Source organism: Silurus aristotelis (genome assembly GCF_946808225.1).
Source record: "Silurus aristotelis genome assembly, chromosome: 28".
Taxonomy (NCBI): domain Eukaryota; kingdom Metazoa; phylum Chordata; class Actinopteri; order Siluriformes; family Siluridae; genus Silurus; species Silurus aristotelis.
The window spans coordinates 11,905,256-11,919,002 of NC_139601.1; the positions used below are offsets into that span (position 1 = coordinate 11,905,256).

At 39.2% G+C, this 13,747-nt stretch overlaps 1 protein-coding gene across 1 annotated transcript in view; it reads left to right on the top strand.

Annotated features, from left to right (window-relative positions):
- Positions 1–13,747, top strand: part of atg7 (ATG7 autophagy related 7 homolog) — a 126,699-nt gene that overhangs the window by 62,292 nt on the left and 50,660 nt on the right. Inside the window, exons 17-18 of the mRNA XM_083534123.1 lie at positions 447–522; positions 13,339–13,419. Of these exons, the coding sequence (XP_083390249.1) occupies positions 447–522; positions 13,339–13,419 (157 nt within the window). The remainder of the gene's footprint in view (positions 1–446; positions 523–13,338; positions 13,420–13,747) is intronic.

Sequence of the window (13,747 nt, forward strand, 5' to 3'; positions counted from 1 at the left end):
ATAATTGTTGGTTTGAAACATTTAAAAATGCATACATAGGTTTTGGGGGTTTTTAACAGTTTTTTTTTTTTGCCTCCTTGTTAGAATGTGTACAGCTTTAGGATGTGTGGTGATGAGAAAGAGAAAGAGAAAGAGAAAGAGAAAGAGAAGAGAGAGAGAGAGAGAGAGAGAGAGAGAGAGAGAGAGAGAGAGAGAGAGAGAGAGAGAGAGAGAGAGAGAGAGAGAGAGAGAGAGAGAGAGAGAGAGAGAGAGAGAGAGAGAGAGAGAGAGACTTAAACCAGTCGACTGAAATATAAATGGATTTCAAGGGAACTGATGCATGGAATGAGAACCTAAAAGACTGCACAATTCAGACAGGCCTTTATATTCATTGCGTATCTTCTCTTTAACACCCCCCCCCCCCTCTTTCTCTCTTTTTTTTTTCTTTCTCTTTCTCTGTTTCACAGAGGCTACGCAGTGGCGAGTGGCAGCAATGATCGCATGAACGAACCACCGACCTCACTCGGCCTCGTCCCACATCAGGTTAGTGAGTGCAGTCTTCCAGAACGTTCCTCCCATCTCTTCCTCTATTTGTATCGTTCCAGCTGCACACATGGCTTCATGACGAATGTTAGAAACAGCCTATATAATGAATTGAAATGTTTTTGAAGAGGACTAAAAATATCTATCTTAAAAAAAGTCGATTTCAACTTGTTTTATCTCTTATTGTCACCATAACCGATCCCTCGCGTTGTTACTCGTGTATTTCTCAAAAGAAAATCAGGGTTGGTCTTCAGATCAAAGAGGTGACGTCTTCTGGAACTTGAGGCGGTGTTTTGCTTGGTTGATGTGCTGTCAAAATGTACAGTATCACTATGCATTGATATTTAATTCTGGAACCGTATATAAATTACACTATATGAACGAAACTTTGAGGACATCTGACCAAATTATTTGTGCTTTCTGAACATCTCATGTGCCTATTTGCTTTTACAATAACCTCCGCTCTCCCAGAAAGATGTTCCACTGGATTTGGTTGTTAGTAAAGTTAGGGTACTGGTGTATGGTGAGGAGGTGCCGGGGTGCAGTCAGCATTCCAATTCATCCCAAAGGTATTCAGTAGGGTTGAAGTCAGGGCTCTATAGCAGGCCACTTAAGATCTTCAACTCCAACCCATGTAAACCATGGAGCTTATACTGTGCTTAGGGACAGTGTCATGCTGGAACAGGTTTGGCTCTGCTAGTTCAAGTGAAGGGAGAATAAAATTCTAGCACATCCAGCCCTGTGTCACTTTCATTCTTTTTGTCCATATAGTGTATATTATAAGGATTTTTAAGATGAGGGAAATGACAAGGGGCCTTGCTTCCTGTCTCTTTATAGCTGTTTGATATGATATTTTCTCAGAATTATGCTGCTCTGTCATTCGGAAACATGGAAATCAATTTTCCCTTTTGTAGCAGTGCTTTTTTTTGTTTCTGCAGCACAAAAAGCTGCAATTAGGACCATTTGGAAGTGTCTGTTAAACATGGATGCAAGAGCAGGGAGCTTTTGTTGAACTGACACACACACACACACACACACACACACACACACACACACACACACACACACACACACACACACACATTCACACAAATCGGGAGGGGGTGACATTATAGCTTAATGGCATTATAGTGTGCACTCGACTACAAGGATTTAATGAATTTATAAGGAGGAAACCAAGGTGAGAGTACACCATGCATACACTTACTCCGAAGTGCAGCTTCAGGTGATCCTTTCCTCTCATAACTAGCTCTCATTTATAAACCCGAGCTGAAGCCAGGAGTACAAAAGGTCCTACTGCGAAATGCACACATTTGAAGGCAAACAATCGGAAGAGGGAGTAGTGTCAAAGGTGGAAGGGTAGGCTGTGAATGCGTAAATCAGTAATGAATAGGATCCTTCGGAAAGCATCACACGCTCGACTCGTTCATCACATCACACACATTTATTTTCCCCATTTACCAGCCGAATGCTCGGCCGTGGTAACTATATAGCTATATATCTCCCTGTGTACACACATTGAATACGGAGAGATCCAAACGAAAGACTTCTGAGGTTCTTGATCATTTTTAATCAGGTTTCTCTTGAAATGGGTTGAATGGTTAGATTTATTTTATAGTCAACATAAGGACATTTTTACACAACAAATGATTGTATAAGGTAAAAAATATCTGATATTCGCTTTTTTTATTCGAGCCTCAACATTTTATAGTATGTGTAATTTTTTTTTTCGCTCTCTCTCTCAAGAAGGTGTCTTTTATCCTCTGCTGTAAAGGTGCTGGAGGTGATTTCAGGTTGTAGATGGTGTCCCAACAAAGATATCTCATGAGCGAGCAGGAATATCACATTATCGTTATAAATAGCAAATAAACTGATTAACTGTTGAAACTGAGCCAAACAGGATCAAGGTCACATCAAGGTCTAACGTCTGAAGTAGTTTTCCTCACGGCACAGTGCTGGATTATGGGATGCCGTCTCAGTCAGCTCTATAGCTCATGGGGTGTCATTAGACTAAAAACAAACCGTATATAAAACATCAAATAAAGTTACAAATCACGTAGAGGCAGATCTTAAAATGGCCGACTCCCTGACTCCACAGAACAAGAGAGGCGATTGAGACTCACCCCATAGTGTCGCAAAATCCGGAGGTCAAGCAAAGTAATAGTAGGCAGTAATAAGCCATTTCTAAAGGAATATGTAAAATATGTAAAACAGACAAGCCTGCTTGTATTGCGAGCGGTAAAAAAAACATTGAGACTGGAAAGAAATGGCACTTGAACTCATTGTGTATCAGCAAATGACTCGTTGCGATCATTCAAATATGACCTTAATGATGCACCATGCATCCTTCATCTCTCTTTATAATAAATGCTTCACACACGGCTACTGCTCGACCCCCTGCCTGCACACCAAAGCCTGGCACAGCCTCTCAATAACACTTCTCACAAACACATTCACACTTGTAGATGCACACACACACACACACACACACACACGCACATACACACACATACAGACATGCACAAGCAGGGAGCTAATGATGAAACCGAGGACACCGAAGCAGAACGAAGCTCTCGAACTCTTTCACATTGTCAGAGCAAACGACACACAAGACTCTAAGCAGCATAATGTCATCGCTTTAAAAAATCCCCAAGTGCAATATAAATAAATACACATTTTAAATTAATCCTTCATGCATTAAGCAGATTAATTTAACAGCTTTCCTGTCAGTGCCCTTGTTCAAGGAAGATGAAAATAAACATCAAGAGCTGATTATTTCTTTGACATGGCATATTCTCTGGTATTTAGCATGTTTTCCCTCTTATTTTAGGTCATTTTAGTATAATGAATAGCATAGAATTCGACATTGCTAACTCTTTTTAGACATCCCCCGTTCCGTTTTTTCTTTCTTTTATTAGGCAACACTGCCCCCTAGTGAAAATAAGGAATATCGCATGTTCTTGAAAGGAGCTTGCCAATAATATAGTCGTTTAATTTTAATATTAGAGTATTTGCGTTCCATGTGACTTTTTCTGCGTTCCCCAATTATTACCACCCCGATGAAATAAATAAATACATAATAAGCATAAACGTGTTTGATTGAAAAACCGATTATCTTATTATTTAAATCATGTATTTCAGAATTATTGGCACCCATTTAACGATTAATATTTACTAAACGCTTTCCTATACTAGTAAATGTACGAATCTCCTGTTGACATATGAAACCAGTAAAAAAAAAAATGTTTTTAATATATTTCCACTTTTGAAAAAGTAGAAAAGTACTTGCTTTTGAATAGATGTATCATATGTAAAAGTTCGATCTATAAAAAGTACATTTTAATCATTTATGCAACCTTGTCCTATGAAGCATACGGCGCATACGGAGAGTTTAGGACTTAAGGAGAGTGCAGTGAGAGAGCCAGTGCTCCATGCAAACTCTCGTGAGAACTGCTGAGTTGCGACAGGTTTTCCTTCGACACAGTTTTTGGATTCTCTTCAAAGTAGCAAAGAACGGCACTTTGTACAAAAAAAAAATGTAGTAATGTAAACAGTCAGATGTTGTGCATTAAATACAAAAAAAGAATTAAATGAAAAACAGACACTAAAACAGTAATGGGGTCAAACTACATCTTCGCTGTCTACCACTGACACTTTGTGTTGCCTTGGTTAATGAAGACACTGAACTCACTCTCTTCTAGTAATGCGTAACAAGGTTGTAGACATTTATAGAGGGATCCAATCCTATCTCCTTTGTAGAAACTACACACTAAGTTTGGCTCTCCTAAGCAGCTCCGTAGTTTTCTGAAATAGCAGAAGCACTCAATATTCCCAATCACAATCTCAAAGCCTGTCACTGATGCACCACCAGATTTGAGAGAAAGTACTTGTATTAATGCACATGACCATAACAAAAGATTCATAACACAATGTCAATTGTACTTCATATGATGCTTGCAGAATGTGGCGAGGAAAGACTTTCTCATCGCAGAGCATGTTATTACAAAAGTGTTGAAAAGTTTCTTTTTGAAAGGCAGCTGTATATACAATGTCTTCTTCTTCTTCTTTCGGCTGCTCCCATTAGGGGGCGCCACAGCGGATCATCCGTATTCATACCCCCCTGTCCTCTACATCTGCCTCTTTCACACCAACTACCTGCATGTCTTCCCTCACCACATCCATGAACCTCCTCCTTGGCCTTCCTCTTTTCCTCCTACCTGGTGGCTCCATCTTCAGCATTCTTCTACCAATATAATTCATGTCCCTCCTCTGCACATGTCCAAACCATCTCAATCGAGCCTCCCTCACCTTGTCACCAAAACATCCTACATGCGCTGTCCCTCTAATAAACTCAGCTGTATATACAATGTAAACTGTACAAAATCTAAGAAGGTGATCTTTAGTCCTGTGCTCATGGGATCTGTTTTTGGTGTGTACTCTGTCTGATTTGGTTAATTATATTGTCAGCTGTTTGTGATTCTGCATTCTTTTTGCTTGCCAAAATGTTCTTTGGCTTTTCCCAAAATAATCAAGTGCCACTATCGGGTCAAAATTTCCTAATATGGAAGTATATTTTTGGTCATAACCTTTGAAAAGTGTGGCCAAAATGTCACTGGTGTCCCCGGGTTGAAACCAATTCTGTTATTCTCTTATTAGATTTTCCGCCACCTTGGATTTTTATCCAAAATGTGTTTTTGGGAGTTTTTTTGGTCTAATCGCTACGGCACGTCGCGATTAGACCAAATAAGCATCAAACATGTTTTTAAAGAAGTTTAAAATATGCCGAATAGTTCTGTGCCAAACAGGAAGTGACGTTGCATACCAGCGACAACTTTGCAAACTGACACAAAACTTCATTGTTTTCATGGTCAAGACCTATATATATATACAGTACAGACCAAAAGTTTGGACACACCTTCTCATTCAAAGAGTTTTTTTTTATTTTCATGACTATGTAAATTGTAGAGTCACACTGAAGGCATCAAGGGCTATTTGACCAAGAAGGAGAGTGATGGGGTGCTGCGCCAGATGACCTGGCCTCCACAGTCACCGGACCTGAACCCAATCGAGATGGTTTAGGGGTGAGCTGGACCGCAGAGTGAAGGCAAAAGGGCCAACAAGTGCCGAGTATCTCTCGGGGAACTCCTTCAAGACTTTTGGAGGACCATTTCAGGTGACTACCTCTTGAAGCTCATCAAGAGAATGCCAAGAGTGTGCAAAGCAGTGATCAAAGCAAAAGGTGGCTACTTTGAAGAACCTAGAATGACATTTTTCAGTTGTTTCACACTTTTTTGTTATGTATATAATTTCATATATAATTCCACATGTGTTCATTCATAGTTTTGATGCTTTCAGTGTGAATCTACAATTTTCATAGTCAATTTTCAAAACGTTTGGTCTGTACTGTATGTATGTATACATATATATATATATATATATATATATATATATATATATATATATATATATATATATATATATATATATATATACATACTTACTCACTGGCCACTTTATTAGGTACACCTGTCCAACTGCTTATTAACGCAAATTTCTAATCAGCCAATCACATGGCAGCAACTCAATGCGTTTAGGCATGTAGACATGGTCAAGACGATCTGCTGCAGTTCAAACCAAGCGTCAGAATGGGGAAAAAATGTGATTTAAGTGACTTTGAACGTAGCATGGTTGTTGGTGCCAGACGGGCTGGTCTGAGTATTTCAGAAACTGCTGATCTACTGGGATCTTCACGCACAATCATCTCTAGGGTTTACAGAGAATGGTCCTAAATAGAGAAAATATCCAGTGAGCGGCAGTTCTGTTGGCGCAAATGCCTTGTTGATGCCAGAGGTCAGAGGAGAATGGCCAGACTGGTTCGAGCTGAAAGAAAGGCAACAGTAACTCAAATAACCACTCGTTACAACCGAGGTATGCAGAAGAGCATCTCTGAACGCACAAGACGTCGAACCTTGAGGCGGATGGGCTACAGCAGCAGAAGACCACACCGGGTGCCACTCCTGACGGCTAAGAACAGGAAACTGAGGCTACAATTCGCACAGGCTCACCAAAATTGGTCAATAGAAGATTGGAAAAACGTTGCCTGGTCTGATGAGTCTCGATTTCTGCTGCGACATTCGGATGGTAGGGTCAGAATTTGGCGTCAACAACATGAAAGCATGGATTCATCCTGCCTTGTATCAAAGGTTCAGGCTGGTGGTGGTGGTGTAATGGTGTGGGGGATATTTTCTTGGCACACTTTGGGCCCATTAGTACCAATTGAGCATCGTGTCAACGCCACAGCCTACCTGAGTATTGTTGCTGACCATGTCCGTCCCTTTATGACCACAGTATACCCATCTTCTGATGGCTACTTCCAGCAGGATAACGCGCCATGTCATAAAGTGCGAATCATCTCAGACTGGTTTTTTGAACATGACAATGAGTTCACTGTACTCGAATGGGCCTTCACAGTCACCAGATCTCAATCCAATAGAGCATCTTTGGGATATGGTGGAATGGGAGCTTTACATCATGGATGTGCAGCCGACAAATCTGCTTTCATGTCAATATGGACCAAAATCTCTGAGGAATGTTTCCGTACCTTGTTGAATCTATGCCACGAATGATTAAGGCAGTTCTGAAGGCAAAAGGGGGTCCAACCCGGTACTAGTAAGGTGTACCTAATAAAGTGGCCGGTGAGTGTATATTTTTATATTTATATATTGTATGTATGTATGTATGTATGATATCTTTCACTATTGGTAAAAATTCACTCTCACTTGACCTCTAGTAACTATCGCTACTTAATATGCTACTTATTAAATTATTATCTAAATTAAAGTAATTTTTATATAAATAAAGAGAGAACGAGTGATTTAAATGTAGTATGATAAATAAGCACAAGTTTTATGTTTATATTTAATTGCAGTTATAAATGGAATTGTGAGACTTTATGAAGCCAGCCTTTAAAAAAAATTTATTTCAAAGACATCAGACTTTGTGAAGTCTCACTTCATTACGGATGTGTAATGCATCAGCAGCTTCTATTCCTCTCAATCTTCACATTGACGCCTCGGCTCTTCATATCTCCCTCGAGTTCATTCGTTTAATTTGCTTTTCATTTAAGATCCACTGCTGGCAGGCGCCGTAGGGAGAAAAATGAAGACCCTTCGGGAATTGGCAGCAAGTAATTAAAAAGACAGTTGGCTTTCATTTTTTCTATTGTGTTTTTTCAGAGGAAGGTCTTTCAGTTCAAGTAAGAATGTTCGTACAGAAAAGCTGTTTCACTACAGTCAGGTGTTCAGCCAGAATCGCTTGATTCGCTGTCATTCAACTCATTTCTAAAGACGGTTTTTCTACCTGCAGAGGCGTAATGTATTTTTTTTTTATCTTGTTTTAAAAGACAGCATCTATTTTAATCTAGATTGAACTAAACCAACGTTTGGCAAAAAAAATCGCTTGTCCTCATTGAAGCACCTGAAATCTAAAATTGTCAGCCCTTTTTTTTTTTTTTTCCATCTCTCTGAATCAATGCAAAATTGAATTGATGTGGTGGAAATATTTAGATGAGGTGGAGGTGGAGGTGTTGCTGTGGGCAATTCAAGCCTATAAAGTTGTATAAGTAGAATAAATCACATGGCTGTGTTACAGGGCTTAGAATACCATTGTTTTAAAATAGCTCTGTTTTCTCAGCGCATGCTACAACAGCCAAATGTATTGGCAGATTTATTCGGCATAATATGGATGTAGCCCGAGCTGCCGTGGGTCGCCCTGAAAATCCTGTAGTGATCTGTGTTTGGATACACTACACATCATCTTATTTATGATCTCCACACATCTTAATAGCCAAAGTTAGGAAGCTAGTTTTCTTTTTTTTTTTTTTTCTCTCATCCTGAGAGCCACAAAGATCTGTAGAAAGTACATTGTAAGCTAAAACATGAACATAAATTCTTTCCATTTCAACCATCTTTTCTGAAACTAGCCATGTGTTTCATTCTTATGTGTAAGAATTTGCAATTGTTGAAACAAGTTGTGTTTAAAGACGAGAGATTCTATTCTTTTTTATTACTGATTAAACACAATGCCGTGCACGGTAACGTTTTTGTTCTCCTCCAGAGTTAAATCTCTGAAATAAATACTGACAGAATCGGTATTTACAGTGAGTATAAAAATCCAACACAGTGCTGTTAGAATATCTTGTTTTCGGCTTTAAAATCCAACTGGTGAAGCTGCAAACACAGGGACAGGAAAAATATTATTCATCAGAAGGCTACAAAAGAAACTTTAAATATACCATGTGAATACTGTAAATGATGAAACCAGTGTCTGACACTGATAATGGATAAATGATCAGGATTAAGATTACCGCAATTTCCGGACTATTAAGCGCACCCAAATAGAAGCCGCACCCACTGAATTTGACAAAGATTTTTATTTTGAACATAAATACGCCGCACCTGTCTATAAGCCGCAGGTGTCTACACTGAAACTAATGAACTTTACACAGGCTTTAATGAAAGACAGTGTCTGTTACACGGCTCGTGTTGTTTTCAGCGTGACGAATGATTCACATTTCCTGTAGACAGTCCGAGTGAGCGGCAGGTCAAACGTCAGAGGAACATCATCCATATTTATGATGTGGTGCGGCCCGATTCAGTGGGAGCGCATCTGATTTAATATAAAGAGTTTCATTGGTTCACCTGAACCCGTTCTGCAATTTCATTGGTCTAATGTCTAATGGGGTTCAGTTTTTTGGCTTGAAGTTTGTGAAACCGGGAAAAACCCAGGAAAAATCCATAAATTAGCCGCTTCATTGTTTAAGCCGCGGGGTTCAAAGAGTGGGAAAAAGTAGCAGCTTATAGTCCGGAAAATACGGTAGCTATTTTTTTATTTTCCCCTGACCATTTTTCCTGATGCATTTTGGACAGTCTTTAATGATACAACGATATGTTCCATGATAGCATGAGGTCCTTTACCAGCATTTTGTCAGTTGAATAATCATAGTTGTTTGCGTTCCGCAAGGTGGCTCTAATCCTATAAGATCATCTTCTCTGTTTTGGATGTGTCCTATGTGTGTGGTTCGGTGTGATAACAGTTTGTAGGAGCTAAAAAATCTTGTCTTCATGGTTTCCACCAGATGTCATCGTGCAGCTTTGCTCTATTCGCCATCCTTGACCATTTATTCCTCCTGTCTGCATTCGCTTGATGTCATGGGCTAGCGTGTGCTCACACTTTTTCATGTCACTTCATTCTTCCATTCGTTGACGTTTTCCACCAGCATTGTCACTAGTTCTTTGTTCACATCTTGAGATAAATACTTCTTGTTCGAGACGTCTTCATAGTGGCAAGCGACAATGCAACGGGCCCCATTCATTACAATGTACACAGAGCTGTGATCTCAATTTGTTGCAGGCAAGTGGAACAAAATGTGCAGATTAGATATGATACAGTAGAAAGCACCCAATCCAAGAGATTAACTGATTCCTTGGACTAATTCTTGTAGTATGTAACCCAACATTTTAGTTCTCTACTTCATTTTATACCTGTATTCATGCACATTTTACTATTTAAGTGCATATAATGTATAAACATGGTTTGATCTTCTCCATGTTGAATGAGTTTAAAAACATTACAGGGATAAAAATAAAGCTGGAGGATTGTTAATTACTGTAATCTGCTGTAAAAAGCCCCTATATTTCATGTCTTCATTCAAAAAGAAAATACTAGGCAGTTCATACCGATCAATCAATAGCAGCAGGCGAGAAACCCACAAGATAAATGTCAGTGGCTTGTTGCTTTCTGGTGTGATTGTGTGTTTGGGGTTCCCTTTAGCCTCCCAGTAAGTGTTAGTAAGTGTACCTGCATGTGCTTTATCGTGCTTCGACCTGGCCATCAGGAAGCGCTACGACTATACATTGTTGCTACATTGCTACATACACACTGTGGCATTTGGCTGCAATCATAATTAGGAAAGGGGGGGGGGGGGGCTCTTTTACAAAGATGGTTGTGTGAAGGACTAAGGACTGGAGAGTAAGTGTCATCTCCATACGGCTCATTCATTTCCTTCTTCATTTTTATTCTTCCTCCATGATATTGTTTTCTGCTCATTGCCAGTTTTCTTATCAGCTTTCTCCTTCTGTCTGCCTCAATCCAGTTGCTTTTGTTTCTCTACTCTTTTCCATTTTGTTCTCTTTCTCTAACTGTCTGTACCTCAATGTGGCTGCTTAATTGATTCTCAGGAATGGTACAGTTTTAAGATAATGTTTTCAGTTTTTTCTTTCAGTAAGCTTTTCGGTGGTGAGCGCTTCAAATCTTCAAATCTTCCAGCTTTTGGTCGATTCAGGTGGTTTTGTATTAAGATGGTGTTTTATCAGCCACAGTTTTAATTGACATTCACTTCCACTGAATTTATGACGTTTTATAAGCTAACCATTCATTTGCAATCATTTCTAGATGAAAAATACTGGTTTTGTCTGGTTTTTCTTGACACAAAGTCACTTGGCTGTTTCATAATACATCGCTTGTTGCTCTTGCACCAGTTCTTCTACCAAACATTTTACATTGTTGTTCCCTTAAAATGAATGCAACATGCACAGTGATTCTAAACTTGAAATTGACATGTCTAAACGAGGAAATTGACATGGACTTTGATAAACTGCGCACATTCTAAATCTAACGACCTCACAAATTTGACGTCCTCCAATCACTACGAATTTCTTTTTAAAATGTGATTTAATGGTTATGAATGTATAATCTATTGCTCAGATTAGTCACTATAGCTGAGATTTTCAGTGTTGTAGATGGAAATGTAATGTATTTAAGCATGCAATGCTTTTAAAGCATGTCATTTTTCCCTCGAAATGTGGAGCGAGTAGATGGGATTTGCACTGGGCAGATAAAATCGACTAATAAGCTGCTTGTCACTCCCAGCAAAGACTTGTTTTTTTGTGTGTTCCTTAAAATAGCATGTTCGAATCCCAGGAGCCCTAAAGAGCAACATTGTCGATGGTCTTATAGGAGGGAGGGATGGCAATTCTCTCTCTACCCCATCAATTATTATGGTTATCTGTGAGCCTATAAATGCGAAATTGGTAGAATTTGCATATTAGTGTGCACTAGGTCCCCTGGTGGTCTAGTGGTTAGGATGTGGCGCTGTCACCGCTGCGGCCCGAGTTCGATCCCCGGTCAGGGAACCATCCCCTGCCACTCTCAGTGCCAGTCCCAAGCCTGGATAAATTGGGGAGGGTTGCGTTAGGAAGGGCATCCAGCGTAAAACATGTGCCAAATCAAACGTGCAGAGGATTCGCTGTGGCGCCCCCTAACGGGAGAAGCCGAAAGAAAGTTTTTAGTGTGTTTTGCACTACCCTGAAGTTTACTGAGCAGCAATTTAAAAGAGTTGCCCCTAGTTGAAAGCTGTGTGATAGGGGACCTCTGCCTGGTGGGTGCAAATTGGCCTAATTATAAATTGTCAAGCAGGTCATCACCCCAATCAATAGACTTTAACTGCAATTACACTTTTGTACTATTAGGTATACTTTTAAAAAAGTATGTATTTATTATTATTTTTTTGCATACCTGCATGCATGCATGGTCTAATATAGTAAAATGCATGCACCTGCTTAATAAATAAGACACCAGGACTGGCTGTGACTCAAGATTCTCTCTTTTACTGGTTTGTAATGATTCCAACTGAAGGCTTTTTTGCATTCATTGTGCCCAAACAACAGTGCGTTACAACTCCTTCACTCACCGTAGACTCAGGCTAGTTTAAGATTTGCTTTATACAGCAGTAAAGGATCACTCAGTTTAAAGTTTGGCCTAAAACAGACACTGACTATATGGACTGAGGCTTAGACATTCAGTCAGTGTCTTGTGATGTTTGCTAAGAGAGAGACTGCAGCAGCAGATCAGGAAAAAAAAAAAAAGTTGATTGTTCGGGTGGTTAATTATATGCTCTTTCAGCTCATTCAGGGAACTCGCACTGAAACCTGCCAAGTCATGCCATCCGTTTAATTTGGCTTGTCTTCAATCCGAGGTTCAGACAAGAAGCAAGCAAGCACAGATCTTACTGTATAAGAAGATTTATGGGAGAAAAAAAAGAACCTTGGGGGAAAAAATAAATGTGTGCAAAATTCAATGAAGGAAAGTTGTAAAGACGATTGAGCCAAAACTCCTCCAAAATGATGTGATAAAGTAACACAGAACATGATTGCTTGAAGTTATTGCTCCAAAACAGGTTCTACAAACTACTGAATCATAACATATACTTAGTTTTTCCTACACACGGTCTCTCCTTTTTTTGGTCTCTCCTTTTTTTGGTCTCTCCTTTTTTTTTTGGTAAAATCATATTCTAAAACATTATAAGGACCAGATGATTATGTCCTGAGATATATATATATATATATATATATATATGTGTGTGTGTGTATGTGTTACATTACATTACATTACATTTATGGCATTTATCAGACGCCCTTGTCCAGAGTGACGTACAAAAGTGCTTTGAGTCTCTATCAATGAATAAAGCTACACTGGTATGCTAGATTACAACTTAACCTACTTATAACTAATTTAGCCTACAACTCTTTTTCATGTAAAAGACAAAGCAAACCTGGATAAATGCTAGTTTAAGTGTTCCAGGAAATGGTAGGTCTTCACCTGTCGCTTGAAGATAGCCAGTGAATATATATGTGTATATACAGTAGCACAGAGCTCCCGTGTGAACAAGCAACACAGCTGAGCTCATGTACTACCACACGATGTCACTGTGGTCAATGATTTGGTCCTGGCTCATCACATATTTTTTCCACTTTACAGATTCGGGGCTTCCTCTCCAGATTTGACAATGTTCTTCCTGCCAGCTTGGCCTTTGATAAATGCACTGCCTGCTCACAAGTGGTAAGTCCCATCACTGTGTATATTTCATTAACATTTCTTTAACATTTTTTTTCCCCAGCACTGATGTTCACAAATACCATATATGTTTTGAGGGCTTTATTCATTTCTCACACACATCTGTCACTGAGTTAAAAATAAAATGTTTTAGTTGATAGTGGCAAATACATTTCTGACGTGTCTCCATGTGACGGTTCCTGTGATTACGTGTCATTTTAATTTGAGTGTAATTTAATGTATCATGTCTGTAATTTTACCAATTACAATAGCAATTCCTGACAATACCTATTTGAATGCTGAGTTCATTGAATGCTCACTTTTCTGTTAAAAA